Below are 18,601 nucleotides of genomic sequence, written 5' to 3'. Positions count from 1 at the left end.
ACAACCTCTCAGCGAGAGTGTTTTCAAGGGGGGTCCAACTCCTGGAGAGAAAGCAAAGAGTTACTTCTGGAGAATGAAGGCTCAAAAAATAGACAAAGACCCGCCGACTTCAACCTGTGCATTAGACCCCAGTGAACCCCTTGTTCTGGGTGGCTGCTCCTCTGCTCTCCTATTTTTCTCCTTGCCCTTTTCCCTTGAATCCAGCCAGGGACCCTTCCTGTGGAGGGGGCAGGGCAGCCTCCTCCCGGGCACCACCTGGTCCACACTTCACCCTGCCCTGCCTCCCCCAGATGTCTCTTCCTGCCCCCCCCCACCTGGGGTAAATGTTCTGGGAAATCAACAAGTCTAGCCCATTCAGTAGGGTTTTTAAGGCCTTCACATCTCTTATCTTCAGCAGGTAGTCCACAGGCAGACAGGCCAAGGGGCAAGACAGCACCATCTTCTTTAGCATCTCCAGATCGAAATCTATGAAGGAGGCTCCCATTATAGCCTCCTTTTACAACTGCAGGATGAGCACCCTGGGTAGGTACTCCAGATTGGGGATGGGCAAGGCCTCCTTATGCTGTACTTTCTGTATCACCAGGTCCTGGAGTGTGGGTACCGTCCTGATGCTCATCCTGTTGAATCTGCAGGGAAGAGAGACACCCTTTCAGGCCAAGCCTGAAAAACCCCTCCTCAACCACCTGAAGTTGAAAACCTGGTAAGCCACAGCTCTGTGGTGGTGGGGATCAAATCCCCAGTACCCAGATCCACCTCTGGTCCTCCCAACTCTAATCCCACTGGTTATCAAGGAGTCTGAAGGCTCACCAGTCCCTCTATGGACAGGTGACTCATCCTCACTTTTGAGATCCTGGGGAGTGAACCAAGGGCTGAATGCATGCCAGGCAAGTGCCTTACCACTGATCCACATCCCAAACCTAAACCTCACTTAGGACCCCCCTTAAAGAGAATGGAAATTTCACAGGGTCAATGCTTAGCCTGGTGGCACAAGCCTGTAATTCTAACAACTTGGGACACTGAGGCGGTAGGACTACAAGTTCAAGTTCAGCCTCAGCAAATTAACAAGACCCAAGGCCCTCGTGAGAGATCCAATCAGAATAAAAAAAATTAAAAGGGCTGGAATGTGGCTAAGTGGTAAAGCACCCCGAGTTCAATCCCCATTACCAAAAAATGATTTTTTAAAAAATGAGAACCTCAAGTTCGAGGGCAGACTGGGAAACTGAGGAAGACCTTGTCTGAGGCTCAAGATGTTGTTCAGTGGTAGCGCGCTTGCCGAGCATGTGAGGCCCTGGGTTCAATTCCCTGTACCACACATGCACACACAAAACTATATACATATGTGGACATGTACAGATGTAAATCTAGATATAGCTATAGCTTAGGAGCTGTGCTGAGGGTGGTAGCTCAGTGATATAGGAGGTTACTGAGCCCACATATAGCCTTGGGTGAGATCCCCATTGGACTCCAAAAATGAAAATCAGAACTTTTGGTTGCTGAACTTAGAGGAAGTTTACTTGGGGTTCCTGGGTTCAGAGGTTCATTCCATGGACAGCCAGCTCCATTGCTCAAGAGGCAGAAGAACATGACCAAACAGAGCCTCAGAAAAGCTGATCAGTACAGGGCAGCCTGGAGGTGGTGGGCACGGTGCCAAGAAACTTTAACAGGGGTTCACGGGATGCTTTCACTATATCCCTTGTGGCTTTGAAACTTACATGTTTCTCCCCCCACCCCCGCATCTTCTTTCCTCTAACCTTCTCTTTCATGATCTCCCTGATGTCCTTCCTGATCTCCTTCCTAATCCCATTTTCTTGAATCACCTCTATAAAAGCCCCCTGTTCCTGAGGATAGGCAGAAGCAGAGGCTTTGGGACACTAGTCCCTATATTTCTTCTTTGCTAGCAAAACAATAAACCTTTTACCTTTTTCTCAACATCTTGTCATTGCTATTGGGTTGGCATGGAGGATGGGGATCAAGCCTTTGGTCGGATGTATAACCAATGTGATCCTGCAATCTGTACATGTGGAAAAATGAGAATTCATACCCTATTTGAATCAAATGTATAATATGTCAAGATCATTGTATTGTCTTGAGCAACCTATAAAAAATATAAACCCAAATACACACCCACAGGGACCTATTTCCTCCAGCCACACCTCACCTGCCTAGAGTTTATCACCCAGTATGTAGTCCTATCAAATCCTTTAAATAATTGAATGTGCTGATTATGGATCTTATAACCCAATTTTCTCATCCCTTGCATTAACACTTGAACCTTTGGGAGAATACATCCTATCCAAACCGTGACATAAGAAACCAGTAATAAAACATTGATATGAAATGTATACATCACATACATGCGCACATATCCTTTTGTTTCGCGGTGATGGGGTTTGAACCCAGGTCCTCGTACTAGGCAAGTCCTCTAAAAAACACTGAGCAACACCCTCACCCTGTTTTAAGCTCTAAATATAAAATAACTTGTAAAATACCAATACCACAAATTCCATGCACTGTCATTTAAAGGAATATAGACTACATATGAAAATTGTCAAGACAATTCAAAATCAAATAGATAGCTCTCGTTTAAAAATTTTGCACTGGGTCAGGCACAGTGGCACACACCTGTAATGCCAGTAGCTAAGGGAGGCTAAGACAGGAGGATCTTGAAAGCCAGCCTCAGCAATGGTGAGGCACTAAGCAACTCAGTGAGACCCTGTCTCTAAATAAAATACAAAAATAGGGTTGGGGATGTGGCTCAAATGGTCGAGTGCCCCTGATTTCAATCTTCGGTGCCAAAAAAAAAAAAAAATTATTAGGTGCAGTGGTGCATGCTGCTAACCTCAGCGATTTAGGAGGCTGAGGCAGGAGCATCAAAAGTTTAACACCAGCCTTAGAAGCTTAGGGAGATTCTAGGCAACTTGTTGGGGCCCTGTGTCAAAAAAAATGTAAAAGGTGCTGGAGATGTGGTTCATTTGTTAAGCAGCCCTGAGTTCAATCCCCAGTGCCCAAAAAGTCAAGTTGCAGGTCAGCCACAGCAACTTAGCAAGACGTTGACCAACTTAGGTAGACCCTGATTCAAAATAAAAAACAGGTCTGTGGAGATGAGGCTCAGTGGTTAAAGCATCCTTGGGTTCAATCCCTAAGATTCGGCAGCAGCAGTGGAGGCAACCTGGACTGCAGTCACCAGGGCAGACTGGCTGTGGGTAGACAGGGTGGCGGATCCTTAGGGGGGGCTGTCCCTTACCCTCTCTGCACGTCTGGATGGAACCGTCTGGCTCTCCACGTGTCAACAGATCCAGGCAGTGACTCTTGGTCCAGGATTCTCTGGAACCATCTCTGGCTGCTCTGAAGCTCTTATTCCTCCTCTCCAAACCCCTCCTTTCTAATCCGAAGCTCATATCTGACTAGATTATTGAATCTCATCCAATTAATCCTGGTTGGGTTTTCAGCTTATTGATTGGTTTTAGCAGATCTCCAGGCAGGAAGGGGATGGGATTCTGGGTGGGGTGGAGATCCTCTCTTGTATCTCTTTCACAGAGCTTCATTCACAGGGTCACTCTCAGTTCTGAGCATGAGATACCAAAGGACTTCATCTGATATTGGACACAGAGAAAGACCTTAAAGCTCATTGTTCAGGGGTCCGTGGCCACACTGATATTGTGAACATGTTCTAGAGTTAAAACCTCTTAGGTGTGATGGCTCACTTCTTTAATCCCATCTATGCCAGCAGCCCCAGAGGCTGAAGGAGGGCAATCCCTAAAGCAAGGAGCTCCAGGCTAGCCTGGTCAGCAGGGTGAAAACCCATCTCAAAAACAAAAACAAAAATGCTTTATGAAGCCAGGCATGGCTGCACACACCTCTAATCCCATTAGCTCTGGAGGCTGAGGCAGGAGGATTGCAAGTTCAAGGCTGGCCTCAGCAGTTTAGCAAGGCCCTGAGCAACTCAACAAGACCCTGTCTCAAAATAAAATACAAAAAGTGGCTCAGTAGAAAAGAAATTGGAAAGGAGTTGCTAGAGACACCACAGAGACTCCTAAAACCTCTTGCTACCCTGGAGGACAGGGAGGGAGAAGCAATCTTTTGTTCCCTTACAAGTTAAAGGGTGTTTCAGGGGGATCAGCTCAGCAAACTGGCTTGAGAATATTGTCACCAAATATGAGCTGGGACCTGAGACCAGAGAGAAGCTTCGACTTCCAGCCCTGGGAAGCCACTTTTCCATGTCTGAAGCCACTGAGGGTGGTAGCTGTGGGTACCTCTCAGGATGTTGGGGAGCAAGAAAAGGAGGTCAAAGTGTGGGTCCCTCTCATCATGGCAGCCACCACCTGGAGCCTTTCAGTGTCAGGGTTCTTCCTACAGGGGCATTTCCCAGGCAATGCTGAGCCCCACACAGTGTCAGGGTCCTTTATCCTATAAAAGCAAAGTCTAAGGAACAATGACATTTTAAAGAGTGTTCAATAATAGCGCGTGCAGCATGGTGGTACAGGTCTGTAGTCTGAGAAACTGGGGAAGCTGAGGCAGGAGGATTGCAAGTTTGAGCCTGCCTCAGCACTTGAATTTAGTAAGACCATCGGCAGCATATCAAGTTCGTGTTTAAAAATGAAAAGGACTGGGGAAGCCAGGCACAGTGGCGCACGCCTATGATCTCAGTGGATCAGGAGGCTGAGACAGGAGGATCTTGAGTTCAAAGCCAGCCTCAGCAATAGTGAGGCACTCTTAGCAATCAGTGGGACCATATCTCTAAATAATATACCAAAATAGTGCTGGGGATGTGGCTCAGTGGTCGAGTGCCCCTGAGTTTAATCCCCAGTACCAAAAAAAAAAAAAAAAAAATTAAAAATCCATAACAGGGATAGGGAAGAAGCTCAGTGGAACAGTGCTTGCCCAGCATGTGTAAAACCTTGGGTTCAATCCCTGGTACCAAAAAAAAAAAAAAAAAAAAAAAAAAAAAGAAACAAAGAAAAACCTGCTAGCAAAATTACTATCTTTTTTTTTTTTTAACGTATCCTGGGGATTGAACCCAGGGGTGCTTTACCAATGAGCCATGTTCCCAGTTCTTTTTATTTTTTATTTTGAGACAGGGTGTCAGAACGTTGCTTAGGGTCTTGCTAAATTGCTGGGGCTGGCCTTGAACCTATGATCCTCCTGCCTCAGTCTTCTAAGAAGCTGGGATTATAGGTGTGTGATATCATGTCTGGCTTTGTCTCATAAGGTTTGACCAACATCATGAGTATTTTGAGCTGTGGGTATAGCTCAGTGGTAGAGCACGTGCTAAGCATGTGTGCTGTCCTGGTTTTGATCTCCCGTACCTCCCCCAAAGCCATATAACTTTATGATCTATTTTGTGATAGAATTCTGTGGATTGTGAGGGCTACTCTTAAAAACTGATGGCCACTCTTGTGTTGCCCAGACTAGGAGAGCAGCAGCCCTCTGGTCCTCCACACTATTTTGGAACACAGTTTCCTGGGAACATTTAGTCTCCTACCCCATTTATGTACAGATTACCTATTGCAGGGGAATAACTGAAGAACATGGATAAAGAAATCATTCTCTGTGTGTGTGTGTGTGTGTGTGTGTGTTTTATTAGAGTTTAATCTAGGGGTGCTCTACCACTAAGCTACATTCATAGCCTTTTTTATTTTTTATTTTTGCCGCAGTCTGGCTAGACACAAAATCACGAGCCACTCAAGCAGGAACAAACTTTATTATTTGAAAATGCCGCCAATGCCCCCAACGCCCGGGAACAATCCTAATCTCCTGGCACCCCTGAGGAAGTTCCTCCCCGGGAATTCCCTCCTACTGTACTTCCCCAACCAATGGGAACTCTCCAGGAGTCCCATAGCAGGCCAAGGTGAACAGCAGGAGTCCAATAGCCATATGAATGCAAATCTTAACATAATCATATCATCTCAATGGCTAGCTGGCGTCACCTTTCAACCAAAAATGCCATGCATCATATTACTTGGCTGTGGCTCTTAGCATATTTTGAGACAGTCTAACTTGTCCAGGCTGGCCTCAAACCTGCCATCCTCCTGCCTCAGCCTCCCAAGTCACTAGGATTATAGGTATGTGCCACTGTGCCCAACCAACAAACTACTCTTTTTTACCATGTCTTCCTCACTCAGAAATATTTAAGGTTTATTTTAACTAGATCAACTTGTTTCATGAAGCCCTATCAGATGGAATAAAACTAAGTCCAGGATATAAGTTATGTTTCACTTGATTCTAGATGTAAAGATAATTTAAAATTAAAAAGAATTTCTGAAAAATCATCTGTCTAGAATCATTAAAAATGGTGCACATGTGTACGGACACATTTAAATAATTCAATTATTCTTAAGTTTAATTTGTTTCGAGATAGGGGCCTCACAATGTTGCTCAGGCTGGCAGTGTTCTTGGAATCCTTCTGCTGAGCCTTGGGGGAGCAAATTATAGGACTGGGCTACCATGCCTGACTTCAGTTTAATGTTATACCCCTTCCTCCCCTTCTCCCTCCCTCCCTCCTCCTCTCCCTTCTTCCCTCCCTCTCACCCTGCCTCCCTCCCTTCCTTCCTTCCTCCCTGCCTCCCTCTCTTCCTTCCTTCCTTCCTCCCTGCCTCCCTCCCCCCTTCCTTTCATTCTTTTTTGTTGTTTGTTGTTTGTTTTTATTTTTCATACTGGGGAATGAATCCACAGGTGCTGTACCACTGAGATACATCCCCAGCCCTTTTCTTGTTTGTTTTTTGTTTTCTTTTGAACAGAGTTTTCCTAAATTGCTGACTTTGAATTTGCAATTCTCCTGCCTTGGTCTCCCAGTTTGCTGGGATTAGAGATGTGCACCACTGCATCAGCCTCTATTTGAAAATATGGGAAGGACACAAAGTAGCCACATTAAATTATACAGGAGCGTAACAGGGGCTCACTTGATGCTTTGACTATATAGCCCTTGGGGCTTTGAAACCTACATGTTTTTTTTTTCCCTAAACTTCTCCCTGACCTTCTTCTTCCCGATCTCTCCTCCTTAATCTCCTTTTCTCTGAATCACCTATATCCCCTACCCCTTTCCTGTGAATAGGTAAAATCACAGCCATAAACTTTCTTTTTCATTTTTCTCAAGACCTTATCTTTGTTATTAGATTGGTGTCCAGGGAGAGGACTGCGACTGGGGGATATCAAGTTTGAGGACAGTCTGGGCAATTTAGGGAGACCCTGTCCCACAACAACAGTTTTGTTTTTCAAGCCTGGGCATAGAGAGCTCAATGGTGGAGCACTCCTGGATTGGATCCCCAGCACTGTAAACTAAATAAACAGGAAAAAAACTAGAAAACCTCCATGGCTTTAAGAAAAGCAGAAGTGTCAAAACCCTTACACCTTTAATTCCCTTTAACTACAGGAAAAAGAGGTGTCTAGGGTATGGGAGTATGAGACTTCATCTTTTAATCCCTAAAAAAGTGTCTTGAAGTAGTCTGGGGTTAACCAATCAGTGATTTTTGTCTTGCTCCACCTCTTGCCCCTCCTTACAGGGACAATAAGTTTGAAACTGTCAATCTACTTCAAGCTCTGCTCTTGCTGCCTTTGGGGGTTTTTGTGGTACTGTTTTTTTTGTGGAACCTAGGAGTGCTCTACCTCTGAGCTATATCCCCAATCCTTTTTAATTTTATTTGAGAAAAGCTGTCACTAAGTTGCCCAGGCTGGCTTTGAGTGTGTGATCCTCCTGCCTCAGCCTCCAAAAGTGGTCGGGATTTCAGGGTGGTGTGCGCCATCAGGCTCAGTTTTCTGTTTCATTTTGCAGTGAGCAACTCCTCTACAATGTAGCTACATCCCCACCCAATATGGGTATTTTCTTTTAATCTAATGAACACTCTTTTCTTGTTTCAGGAAAGAACATTCCTAAAGCCATAATGTTCAATATTAAAATCGAATGCATTTACAAGATAAAAAACTTTCTTCGAGTAAAAAGCAATCCATGAACTGGGGAACTCCACATTGAAAGACATTCCCTGGCCAGGTGCGATGGCACACACTCGTAATCCCAGCAACTGGGGAAGTTGAGCAGGAGGATCACAGCCTGGGCAATTTAGCAAGGCCCTAAGCAACTTAGTGAGAGCCTGTCTCAAAATAAAGCAAAAAGGGCTGGGAAGGTAGCAGAGTGGTCAAGCCCCTGGGTTCAATCCATAATATCAAAAAAGAAAAAAAAATATATCCAAAATAAATACAACTTTATAATTTTTTTTTAAAAAATGACATGATTTAACCAACTAATAAATCAATGGTGGAGGCCTGCTTATCTGATCAAAACCTTGAGTTTGTTCTTCAAGGTGTTTAAATTTGGGGTGATGCCAGGCATGGTGGCACATGCCTGTTTTCACAGAGACAGGAGAGGCTGAGGCAAGAGGATCACAAGTTCATGGGTAGCCTCAGTAACTTAACGAGGCCCTCAGCAACTTAGCAAGACCCTGTCTTAAAATAAAAAATAAAAGCTGAGCATGGTGGCACACACCTGTAATCCCAGCGGCTCAGGGAGCTGAGGCAGGAGGATCATGGGTTCAACGCCATCTTTAGCAACAGCAAGGAGGCTGTTGCGCTAAGGAACTCAGAGAGACCCTGTCTCTAAATAAAATACGAAATAGGGCTGGGGATGTGGCTCAGTTGTTGAATGCCCCTGAGTTCAATTCCTGGTACAAAAAAAAAAAAAAAGAAAGAAAATATAAAATAAAATTGAGGGTAGTAATGCTTGCTTTGTTGACAGGAAAACATTACTTTTCATCAATTAGGGTACAAGTTTCTTTCTGTTGAATAGAATAAAATAAAAGAAAGCAAAAAATACTATGAGCCCAATTTATTCACCTCAGATCACACTGCTGGAAGAGCATCCAAAGTATTATTAAAATGCTCAGGGACTTGGGCGGAACTCAGGAACTATGGGTCCTTATCACAATTTATGTCCTCAATGGACTACAGAAAATATCTGGGTGCTCTGGTCGGCCTCTGGGGCTGGCATCCACTTTACTGCCAGTTCTGGGAATCTCTGGTGCACCCCAGTCCTCGGACAATCCATGTGAAACCTTCCCAGTGGCAGCCCACATTGTCCACCAGAGGCATAGCCACAGTGTCCTGCCAGGTGGCACAGAGCTCCTGCTACCTTCCTTGGAAGCATTTATTTTCTCTGCAGAGCCGCAGCCTCTGCTGCTCCTGCTGTTTCCCCCCGGATCTGCCTTTTTAAAATTGATTTCATAGCATTTCAGTCAGTTGTGCATATTTAACCTGAGTTATAAAGAAATATCTGTCAATTGTACCTTGAGGTACAGACTCTCGTAATCCCAGCAGACTCTCTAAATAAGCTAATATTATGAACAATTTTTGAAAATATTGAGGGAATGTCTAGTTCATTTATTTTATTATTTTTTAATTCTATTTTGTTATACACAATGGCAGAATGCAGTCATTCCCTATTACACATATAGAGCGCAATTTTTCAAGACACTGATTGTACACAGAGTATTTTCTCTCCATTCGTGTCTTATACATGTACTTGGGCTAATGGTGTCTGACTCATTCCACCATCATTCCTACCCCCTGGCCCCCTCCCCCGCCCTCCCCTTCCCGCCTTCTTTTGAAGACCAATGTCTTTCCACAGTGGACTCCTCTTCACACACAGGGTGCCATGTCCCCGGCTGCTGGGATCACGGTGGCTTCCCCTGTGCAGCTCATCTAGATCTCCCTCGCAGGTTTCGCCCTCGTTAGGGGAAATGGAAGACTTCAGTTGAGAACATTCTGGAAGCAGGGCAAGCAGGAGGCATGCTCAGGTCCATTGAATATCAAACGTTTTAGCAAAAAGAAAGAAAGAAAGGAAAAAACCCTCCCAACCAGGGGTACTGGCTCTAAGTACTAAAGCAGTGAGAAAGGTCTATGATAATTGCTCCCGACAGTCTCGAGCCTTCTCTCACATATTCACTTCTGTTTGAGCCTTTAAAAAACAACTTCATAAAATACAGTACAAGAACAAATTGGTTTCATCTTTGTTTGGTTCTGATTGGTTGTTTGCTCTACCAAGGACTGAACCCCAGGGTGTTCTAACACCAAGTCACAAGATCTCACTGAGTTGCCCAAATTGGCCTGTTTTTTTTTTTTTTTTTTTTTTTGCAACGGGGCGGGACTACTGATGATTAAACTCAGGGGCACTCAGCCACTGAGCCCCATAACCAGCCCTATTTTGTATTTTATTTAGAGACAGGGTCTCACTGAGTTGCTTAGTGTCTCACTTTTATTGAGGCTGGCTTTGAACTCTGGATTCTCCTGCCCTAGCCTCTGTAGCTGGGATTATAGGCATTCACCACCAAGACCCACACAAACCATTGTTTATTTATTTATTTATTTTTGGTACTGGAGTTTGAACCCAGGGCCTTTACCACTGAGCTACAACCCTAGCCCTTTTTATTTTTTATTTTGAGACAGGGTCTCACTAAGTGCTGAGAGCCTTGATAAATTACTGAGGTAATGATGATCATTTTTGTGATCCTCCTGCCTCAGCCTCCCAAACTGTTGGAATTATAGACATAAGACACAGCACCTGGCAAAAACTGTTTTTAACATATATTATATAATAGTAACTACTTTTTAAAACTCCATGATAACTAGATTCATTTATTTACTTATGGTACTGGCATTTGAAACCAAGCTTTTTTAGTTTGGCTCTGCCTCCCCAGCCCCCACCCTTTTTTTCTTCTTTTATTTTAATTGGCTTTTTCAAAATAAATGACAGTAGAATGCATTACCACTCTTATTACACATATACAGCACGATTTTTCATATCTCTGGTTGTATATAAATTATGTTCACGCCAATTCATGTCTTCATACATGTACTTTGGATAATGATGTCTATCACATTCCACCATCCTTGCTAATCCCCTGCCCCCTCCCTTCCCCTCCCACCCCTCTGCCCTATGTAGAGTTCATCTATTCCTCCCAAGCTCCCCCTCCCTACCCCACTATGAGTGTCTCACCTTATATCACAGAAAACACTAGAATGCCATTTGTTTTTTGGGGATTTTCAAACTTCACTTAGTATTATCTTCTCCAATGCCGTCCATTTACCTGCAAATACCATGATTTTATTCTCTTTTATTGCTGAGTAAAATTTCATTGTGTATATAGGACACTTTTTTTTTAACTCATTCCTGCTCCAATGCTGAGGCCTGGAGCCCTGTGCGGGGTCACAGCGCTGGTGATTTCTGTGGAAAGCAGCTGTTTAGGAGTCCTCAAATGTTATGCTCACATTCGGGACCCCCCAAAGACCACCAGAGACCCAAGATCGATGTAAACAGCAAAGAGGTGTTTATTGCGAGCTAGCTCGGTCCTCCGCTCACACACAGCAACAGGTGAAGCTGAGAGGCCCTGAGCCCAGGGTTTGCAACAGTTTTATGCATTCTTTGGGGAAGGCAGGGACTTCACATACATCATAGCATCTCTAAGCCAATCATCACACACCGCGGAAAAATCAAATAACAATTCTAAAACATGATTAGCACATTCACTGGAGGGAACAAGTTGGGTAAAGGTGATTGGTCAGTACAAAAGGGGTATTCATTTGAACTGATTGGTTTAAGCCAAAAGGGGTGTACCTGCTGAACTAAATGGTTTCCCAACATGTTATCAACCACCATAAACTACTGGGAGGGTCATCTGGCATCCCAGCTATTTTCCTGTCTCATGCTGATTGGTGGCTGCTAGGGGGTTGCTATGGATCCCAATATAGCCTGACTGAGTCAGGGACACCTGGCTCAGCAGATCTCTCCTGTTATTTGTAGATAAACAACTTAGCAGGGTGGGAATGTGCCTAGGAGTGCTCTGTGGGTTTTTCCAAGGGCAAAGGTGATGTCCCTTCCTTGGACAGGCTTTGCTCTGAGGTAGAGGCTGGTTTTTCACTAACACTCTCTGAGATGCAGTATTCCAACTAGGTGAGATCTGGATCAGGGACCAACACAGAATGCTGCCTCCCTCTGGCCTGCCATCTTCATTCTCCCCACCCTTTTTAAATGCTGGTGATGGAACCCAGTGATGCTTTACCACTTAACTTCCTCCCCATTCCTTTCATTTACCTTGAGACAAGTTCTGGCCAAATTACTAGGGCCATGATAAATTGGTGAGGTCAGCCTTGAATTTGCAGTTCTCTTTCTGATACCCAGGCCCAGGGACAGATGCTTCAACTCTGATTCTAAGTACAGCGAGTTAGTAATTGAGAGGGTCTGGTGGGAAGGGTTGCCTAAGGAGACACCAGGCAGTTAATTCTGAGGAGCAATGTCAAGGTGGGAGAAGACAAACTGGCCCAAGCCCAAGGTCACCCTGACCCCTGATGATGGTCAACACCCAGGATTCTGCCTGTTGCTGAATCTGCTCATTCACATCACCCATTTCAGGGTAAGCCTTACACCAGGTAGGTCCACCATCTGCAAGGCCTCCATCCCTGCTCCTCACCCTCAACTTTGAATCACCACATGATGCTTAGAGCAGCCTTCCCCAGGGGGGCATTGGAGGTGGCTCTCTGCTCCCTGCTGGAGAGCACAGAGCTTCCCTGTTACAAGGTGCAGGTGTGGGGGCTTCCCTCCTTCAGCACCCTCCCCTCTACCCTGCTTCTCCCCACCTTCGCTGGACAGGCCTCCCAGGGAAGGAACCTCACACCCACCTCACTAGCTCCTGTCCCCACCACCTGGCTTCCCAGCAGAGTTCTGCAGACCACAGACCCCTGTTTAGCCCTCTGCTTCTGTGTGGGTGGTGATGAGTGCATCCTTCAGGACTAAACAGGGGACCAGACCCTGAGGTCCTTCGGTCACTCTCCATCATCTCCTTCTCTGACATCACCAGTGGCCGGGGTATAGCAAGTGCAATTTGTTTGTTCATTTATGGTGCTGGGGATGGAACCCAGGGGTGCACTACCACTGAGTCACATTCCCAGCACTTTTTATTTTTTGAGGCAGGGTCTCCCTAAATTGTTGCAGCTGGCCTTGAACTTATGATCCTCTTGCCTCAGCCTCCTGAGTTGCTGGGCTTTTAGTTCTGTGCCATTGTGTCCAGCAGCTCAGGTAACTGACCCTACCTCAAAATAAAATTATTAAAAGGACTGAAGTTGTATTTCAGTGCTAGAGAGCCTCAGGGTTCCATCCCAAGTACTGAAAAAACTTTTAGAGAAATTATAAAAGCTGGGTTATAATATCATAGAGGATTTGAATCTTAGAGATGGAAGGGAAACCTCTTAATTATCTCAGTTCTGGGTTTAGGGAGACCTGGGATGTCTTTTCTTCTTCAGGTAAGAGGGAAATTTCCTGCATAATCAGAGCATAACCTAAGTAATAGACTTTTTCTTTATTTTGTTTTTTTTTTTGGGGGGGGTGTACTGGGATTTCACTCAGGGGTATTGGACCACTGAGCCACATCCCTAGCCTTATTTGGTATTTTATAAAGAGACAGGGTCTCACTGAGTTGCTTAGTGCCTCACTTTTTGCTGAGACTGGCTTTGAACCTGCAATCCCTCTGCCTCAGCCCCCCAAGCTCTGGGATTACAGGCATGTGGCACTGCTCCAGGCATAATGGATTTCTTTTGCAGAGAACTCAAGTTTATCCAAGGAGGTCTTATGGCTCTCATTTGCCCCCTACTCTTAAAGGGGAAGAAAAACTATTTTAGAATGCTGTGCAGTAGGAGACCATAAAACAAATCATTTGCAAATTGAGTGAGAGGCATTTCTAGGACATTGTATGGTTGAGAGGTCTTGGCCTGATGCCTGAGAGGGGTGATGTGGGGTTTCAGGGCACACGTGTAGATTCCCAGTCTGGGTTTATTGCTGATTTTTCAGAAGGCAACAGTGTTGGCTCTGCTTATCACCTGGGTACCAGAGACAGCAGAGTGAAGGTGTCTGCTGCGAACCACTTGGAGTCTGCAGGCCCATTAGATGACAGGTGCTGGGGTTTGGAATTGCAGGAAATCTTGCATTTATAATTTTATCTATTGCACCTAACTCTTGTGTACAAGTCCAACCTCCCTTTAGGTTTCTTGACTGATGGGTTGTTAATTTGTACAAGGATTTATAAGTTGTATTCTATGAAGTTCTCTATAGTAGTAGGGCACCCTTGGGTTCAATCCCCAACACACACACAGACACACATACACACACACACAAAGACTCAGACTATTTTTCCCTGAACCTCAGCCCTTGTGGATAAAGCTGTGGTCCACTATGACCTGAATAACTCAGATGGAAGTCTCCTGCTATCCTCAGATGAACTCCTTTGGAGAGCAGGTTAGTGTTCTCAGTTCCATGGGCAACCACAGACACATTACCCCATCGAACAGCCACATGCATCAGAACGAATGGCACCCAGAGAGAAGTAAAGAATGGAGGGTATACTCTGAATGGCCCTGCACTATTGTGATGTCATGAGGTCCTCGGCTCCAGTGTCACTGATCAGCACTGATCAGCCACTGAGTTAGCTTCCTGACCTTTTTAAAGCTGAAAACCATGGAGGACAGCAGAGGCTCTGCTGCAAGTTCCCCAAGGGGCTCATTTGCAAGTAGCTCATTTGCAACCATCTATGCAGGGGTCATGCCCTGTGTACCTCTCAGCACAAATGTATTTCCAGAAATTCAGATTCCTGTTTCTGACTCCTAAGACACATGTCCCCATCGGTTCCAAGTCTCCCGATGGGAACCAAGCCCCTGTGACCCAGGCCTCCTGCATCAGCTTTTCTGTACCCACTCATGTTAAGCAGTGCCCTGGCATCCTGTTTCTAGTTCCCCTTGGAGAGACACTCGTGTCTTATCTTTATTTTCAAGTGCACAGGAGAACATTTCTCATATATGCATCCCACTAGGCAGGCAGCCAACAGCGACATGGACTGGAGGGCAGGTTATAGATAAACCAGTTGCCACATCTATGGCAGGGTTTAGTATAGAAAAGGACGTTCTTTGGCTCTCTCACATCCCTCAGTATCTCCATCAGCTCATCGATGAGTTGGAAAAGTCTCCCTGGGTGGATGGCACCCTGGGCATCATAGCTCTCCAGAGGGGCAGGGTACTTCTCTAGGCTCAACTGGGTCAACCTGGAAGTGTGAAGCAGCAGGTTGCTCAGGACGGACATGGAGATGTCATTCCCATTGAAGCTCAAGACCCTGAGCTGGGAGCAGCAGCTCAGGACAGGTAGGATGGCCTGGAGCTGGGAGTTGGTGATCCCACAGTCCTGCAAGTTTAGGGTCTCAAGGGTGGCTGCAGCATTCTCTAGCAGAATTACGAGGGGCTCAGGACTGAAACTCGTCAATTTGCTGCCCCACAGCGTCAGGTGTATTAGCTGGTCGAGGTTTGGAGACCCCGACAGATCATTCCAGTCTGGATCTGAGAGCAGGCAGTCGGTTATTGAGAGGGTCTCCAGGGGGGTCTTCAGGAGCCTAAGCAAAGATCAAGCAGTTAGTTCTGAGGAGTGATGTCAAGGTGGGAGAAGACAAATTGGCCCAAGCCCAAGGTCACCCTGACCTTCTGATGATGGTCTCCACCCAGGATTCTGCCTATTGCAGAATCTTCTTGTTAGCATCACCCTGTCTCATGCTGAGCCCTTCACCCCCACTTGAGTGACCAGGTGGGTCCATCACCTCTAAGGCGCCCCTTCCTCTCTGCCAAGCAGAAAGCCACAGCTGTAGCAGAGGGGGTCAGGGTGAGACATGCACAAATAACAAACCCAGGCAAGATGGAGCTGCACAAACTGGGGTGGCCCTCCTGAGGGGCTCACACCTGTACCCTCCACCCCTGCTCCTCACCCTCCAGTCCAGAATCACCACCCAGAGCTCAGAGCAGCCTTCCGCATGGGGGCATTGGAGGCAGGTCCTCTGCTCCCCGCTGGAGAGCACAGAGCTTCTCTGTTGAAAGGTGCAGGTGTGGGGGCTTCCCTCCTCCAGCGCCCTCCCCTCCACCCTGCTTCTCCCCACCTTTGCTGGACAGGCCTCCCAGGGAAGGAACCTCATACCCACTCACTAGCTCCTCTCCCCCCACGGGCTCCCCAGCAGAGTTCTGCTCCCCAGACCACAGACCCCTGTTTAGGATCTGCTTCTGTGTGGGGGTTTAGGTGAGACCTGGCTTCAGGACAGAGGGAAACAAACACTTCATTGACTTTCTAACATCTCCATCAATGTTAAGTCACCATGGCTGGCACACAGCAGGTGCCCGCTGAAGTTTCATGTGACAACGAGTTTGCTCTGATGTCCTAGGACAGATCCCTCTGCTTCCTCACCTGAGCACCTGGCACAGACGGCCCTCTAGGAGGAAGACACTATCCAGGTACAGCCTCCGGAGGCTGTCCATCTTGGCAAACTGTGAGGTAATGTCATCCATCAACTGATCTCTCTCCTCCTGGGAAGCATAGGCAGACACATAGACTTGGGAGAAGAAGAGCTGCCTCAGGTTGCTCATCTGGCCCCAATAGGTAGCAAAAGTAGCCAAGGTGGACAGGCTCCAGCAACACTGCACATCCAACTGCTGGATAAAGTCCAGATCCAACCTCTCCAAGATCTTCTCAATGGTACGGACAGGCAAAGGGCACATCTGCAGCTTCTGGCAGCACAGCTGTATCAGACCCTTCCTCTCATCCACCCAGCGAAAGAGGAAGGAGTAGAATGCATTCAGGGATCTTCGCTGGAAGCACAGGTTTACTAACACCTTCAAGGGCAGAGTAGGCCCTGTGTCTGGAGAGGCCTTCACTGTTTGCCTCTCCTTCATGACTCCTGGTGAGCAGGCATCAACCACGGCTCCAGACCACGTCCTCCAGAAGTTCCCATGAACATTCCGCAAATCCAGCACCTGCAGTTTCCACCTCCTGCGGGGACCACAGCAGAGTCTCAGCCCTGAGGCCCCTTCCTTCCCCTCTCAGCTGCTGCCCACTGCTCCACCTCTTCCTTCTGTCTTGTTTTTCTCCACCCACTTCCCTGCAATCCAGCCTGGTGCCCCCACCTGTACCAGCTGAGGGAAGGGCAGGCACAACCTCCTTCAGGGGTCAGCACAGCTGCCACAAGCACCTCCACATCTGGAAGCCCCTCCCAGGTGGGACTCATCATGGCCAAGGCCTCTCCACGCCCCCTTGCTGGCAGCACAGGAAGCCTGCTGGGCACACTTCAGCACCTACTCTCCCTGCCCACAGCCATCACTTCCCTGGACGCCCAGGCAAGGCCTTCCAGGATCCTCCTCACCTGGGGCGATCCTGCTGGGCAGCCAGCATGTCCAGCCCCTCCAGTGCCGCTCGGATCATCCCCAGCTGTGGCTTCTTCATCAGGGCCCCCAGGGGCAGGCGGGTGAAGGGCCAGGCCTGCACCATTTTCTTCAGGACCTCAGTGTGTCCCCCGCTGAAGGCCTCCATGAAGAGTGGTGGGAAGAGCTGTATGGGCAGGTCCTCCAGAGCTAGGGTGGCCCTGGTCTTGTCCTTCAGGAGGCTGCGCCCTGCCAGCTCCTGGAGTGTGGGTGGTGTCCGATGCTCATTCTTTGGAGTCTGCATGGAGGGATCCTGGGGGATGCCCCACCCAAACACATCATTCACAGCCAAGCTCCATAGCTCTACCTTAAACCCACCCGAGGAAACCACTCAGCCAAGTGGATGCTTTCGCAATTGATTGATCCAATTTCACTCTTTGGGTGCCAAACCTGGCCTGGTAGTTCAGGCCTATAATCCCATGGCTTGGGAGACTGAGGCAGGAGGATCACAAATTCCAGGCCAGACTAGAACTTAGTGAGACCACGTATCAAAATGAAAAATAAAATAGGGTTGGGGATGTAGCTCAGTAGTAGAGTGCCCCTGAGTTCAATCCCTAGCTTCAGTAAATAAATAACTAAAGTGGGTGTCATTGGTTTTCATTTTTAAAATGAGCAATTTTTAAATTAATTAACTTACTTACTTTTCTTTCTTTTTTTTTGGTGATACTAGGGATTGAAGCAAGGGGTAGCTTACCACTGAGCTACACCTTTACACCCCCCCTTTTTTTTGTATTTATTAACTTTGTGGCACAGGATTAAACTCAGGGTGCTTTACCTCTGAGCTATATCCCCAGCCCTGTTTGTTTTTGATACCAAAGATTGAACTCGGGGTACTTAACCACTGAACCACATCCTCAGCTCTTATCATTTTTTCTATTGAGGCTGCTTAGGGCCTTGCTAATTTGCTGTGGCTGGCTTTGAACACTAATCCTCCTGCTTCCTCAACCTCCTAAATTGCTGGGATTATAGGCATGTGCTACCAAGCACAGCAAAAGTATAATTTTAAGGATGCACAATATAAATATTTTTATTGTCAGAAAATAGAATTCCAGGGCTGGGGATATGGCTGAAGCAGTAGTGCACTCGCCTGAAATGGGTGAGGCACTGGGTTCGAACCTCAACACAACATAAAAATAAAAAATAAAGATATTGTGTCTACCTAAACCTAAAAAAAATATTATATACAAATAAATAAATAAATCTTCCTTAAATAAAAGAAAATAGAATTTCAATCAATTAGATTATAACAGGATTGCAATCTACTTAAGTAGTTTTAAAGTGGGTGGGGCTGGAGCTCAGTGGAAGAGCAGTTGCCTAGGACGTGTGAAGCACTGGGTTTGATCCT

The 18,601-nt window shown here is 46.5% G+C and overlaps 1 protein-coding gene across 1 annotated transcript; it reads right to left on the bottom strand.

The window, feature by feature from the left end:
• Positions 1–496: 496 nt before the first annotated feature.
• Positions 497–17,323, bottom strand: LOC113178307 (PRAME family member 12-like). The gene is made up of 4 exons (XM_077791369.1): positions 17,199–17,323; positions 16,247–16,828; positions 15,045–15,410; positions 497–626 (listed from the first exon to the last, which is right to left on the bottom strand). The coding sequence occupies exons 1-4, from the start codon at positions 17,321–17,323 to the stop codon at positions 497–499; spliced, it is 1,203 nt and encodes a 400-aa protein (XP_077647495.1).
• Between the last annotated feature and the right edge of the window lie 1,278 nt (positions 17,324–18,601).

This window comes from Urocitellus parryii, chromosome 11 (genome assembly GCF_045843805.1).
Source record: "Urocitellus parryii isolate mUroPar1 chromosome 11, mUroPar1.hap1, whole genome shotgun sequence".
Taxonomy (NCBI): domain Eukaryota; kingdom Metazoa; phylum Chordata; class Mammalia; order Rodentia; family Sciuridae; genus Urocitellus; species Urocitellus parryii.
The sequence above is the reverse complement of the archived record's forward strand: the minus strand, read 5'-3'. Positions and strand labels throughout refer to the sequence as shown.

Excerpts from the sequence above, each read along its gene's own strand:
- LOC113178307 (XM_077791369.1), bottom strand. The coding sequence starts at position 17,323 with ATGGTGCAGGCCTGGCCCTTCACCCGCCTGCCCCTGGGGGCCCTGATG. Across the intron at positions 16,829-17,198 it reads GCCCAGCAGGATCGCCCCAG|GAGGTGGAAACTGCAGGTGC; the intron begins GTGAGGAGGATC and ends TGGTCCCCGCAG. Across the intron at positions 15,411-16,246 it reads CGTCTGTGCCAGGTGCTCAG|GCTCCTGAAGACCCCCCTGG; the intron begins GTGAGGAAGCAG and ends ATCTTTGCTTAG.